At 46.7% G+C, this 2,356-nt stretch overlaps 1 protein-coding gene across 1 annotated transcript; it reads right to left on the bottom strand.

Annotated features, from left to right (window-relative positions):
• Positions 1-72: 72 nt before the first annotated feature.
• LOC112142188 (HAUS augmin-like complex subunit 3) lies at positions 73-2,350 on the bottom strand (the record flags this gene model as incomplete). The annotated part of the gene is made up of 4 exons (XM_024265434.2): positions 73-479; positions 682-914; positions 1,115-1,324; positions 1,415-2,350. Coding segments are annotated over 4 exons (1,710 nt in total), but the record flags the coding sequence as incomplete, so codon positions are not given.
• Between the last annotated feature and the right edge of the window lie 6 nt (positions 2,351-2,356).

Genomic DNA, 2,356 nt, shown 5'->3' with positions numbered 1-2,356 from the left:
ATAAAAGACGACTGAAAACACTTTAATAACAGCTCAAAAGATGATTTGAGTGGGACTTTACCAGCTCGTGATAGCTTTTACTTGTGCCACCGACTCCCCTCACCACCACCACCCAGGATTTGAAAGTTCATCAGACTTACATTATAGGTTATTTGCACTCTACAATGGTAAAAATGAAAAGAAATACACCCACCTGTGCATTTGGACAAAGGAGCTCCTGGTCAGTTTTGGCCGTAGGACGTACCTGCGGGCTTAAGGTCAGCTGCTGAAGCGCTGTGTACGCGGCCCTGTGAAGTGTCTCGCAGTTGCTATAAAGACGAGCTGCAGAGTAGTTCTGCTCATGGCAGGCGCTGGCCACTGACCCTCGAGCGAGCTGCAGGTTGTGCGTCAGATCACGGGCAGCACGGTCTAGAGCTTCGTATGTCTGGAATGGCTCCAGTTTACTGGTGCCTGAATCATGGTTAAGAATCTGGAGCAGTCTGCAGGGAGGGGGGAATATATCCAAAAAAGAAACATTTTGTGATTTTCCTCCAAAGAAATTTGAGCATAAACAGAAGTCCATTTAACAAATTCAAATCTGTGATCTTTTGCAGAAAAACACCCCTGATCTAGGACAATCCATCTCATTGGGTTGACCTATCATATGGCAATTTCTTCACTTCGAAACTTGTGTGCGTTTACCTGCTGAATGAAGCATCGCCGCAGCTGATTATAGGGTTGGGCTTTGGATTGACGCCCAAGTCGGGATGAGTCAGAATCTCCATTCTCAAAGCTGCCGCTCTGCTTTCCTTCGTCAGTCGGCCTTCAACTTCCCTCAACTGGTTCTGACATGTCTTCCACCTCCTCAGTTCCATCTCCTGAGCCAAAAGCAGCACGTCAAAGCAGGCTTTCTGGCGGAGTAAGTAGTCACGCACCTATGTGGAAAGAATTTAGCTCAGTTAAAGAGTTTTTAGCTAAACATGTTGAATTTGTCTTAGTTTTTCCTCTTTCAAGATGAGCAGAAAAGCAACAAAATTCATTTTATATTGCTTTACAACATAGTTTAAATTCAAACAAATGCTTTATTTTATGTGATAAAATCACCTTTTAATGACACTATATTAGATTTACAAACCTGGTTCTGTCTGGAGGTGTAGTAGTCTTGTCTGGCTACCTGCAGAGCCAGGTCTCCTCTCACCACCGGGACGTTCAGCAGTCTGGCCGACTCCCTGAGAGCAGCAGGTACCGCTCCATGAAGCAGAGCTTCCAGCTCAGCCTCCACCGCTTGCAGCTCTTGCCTGGACATCACTTCTCGTACATGCAGTGAAGAGGAGCTGGAAAAGCTCTAAAATCAAGAGAAAAGCCAGAAGGTCATAAAAAGTACCCAAAGATACATGATGTTCTAAAATAAAAATGAGTGACAGCTTCAGCTTACCTTAGTATGGCAGTTCTTTTCTGAGAGCCAATCCAGCCCGGCTAAAACACTCTTCTCCTCAGCGACTGCCAGCATCAGCTGATGCTGAGCCACAATGTGTGACCACTGAAGCCTCGCCATCTCTGTTCTCCTGTTTTCAACCACCCGATGATCTCGGCTGGCCTCCATAACGTCTTCACAGGAGCTAAGATCAAGAACTTGAAAGTGCTCGGAGCAAGAGGTCTCAACGATGTTTGAAATACCCGGGAAAAAGTGTTTCTGAGTGAGGGCTGCTAGATTTTTGGTATTACGTTCTTCCTGATGCAGATATGGATCCAACAATAGCTGAGAGAGCAGAGAGGTGGGTCTCCTTGAGCTTGAGAGGTTCAATTGAGCAAGGGGGTCTCCTTTACGTTTCATTGAGGGTGGTGGGAGATACGACGCAAGCTTGCTCACCTCATCTGTTAGCTTTTGTAACAAAGTGTTGGTGTCTGCGTTCTCCGCTCCAATAGAAGCACTGGCTTCCTTCAGCTTACAGGTTACACGATCCAGCTCTCTGGTGAGTTTAAGCTCAACATCTGCTTGGGATGTGGCTGAAACTTGCAACTTGTTGTAACGACGTTGTTTCAACTCTTTCTCCCTGCACAGCTCTCGTAGCTCTGCTTCCAAGTCCTCAACAGCTGATTCCTTTTCCTGGGTAAACAGTGAAAATGCAGAAGAAAGAGGACCACCAATGATGTGTGCACTGCTCCGATCGGAAGGGTCAGCAATCTTCAGAACTTCTCCTAAAGCAGCTTCATCTAAAATAGGTTTCCCTGACTTCTGTAGCTCTTGAAAGGCAGCAGCCTCCTCTGTGGAGAGAACGTTGCTCCGGTTGAGGGTCCGACACACAAAGCGCAGGAGGTGGAGGTTCTCCGGTGCGCAGTCAAACAGCCAGTCGAACTCTGAAGCCTTTAGTGATGG

This window comes from Oryzias melastigma, unplaced genomic scaffold (assembly GCF_002922805.2).
Source record: "Oryzias melastigma strain HK-1 unplaced genomic scaffold, ASM292280v2 sc00581, whole genome shotgun sequence".
NCBI classification, from domain to species: Eukaryota; Metazoa; Chordata; class Actinopteri; order Beloniformes; family Adrianichthyidae; genus Oryzias; species Oryzias melastigma.
This window is presented reverse-complemented; position numbering and strand designations above follow the sequence as displayed.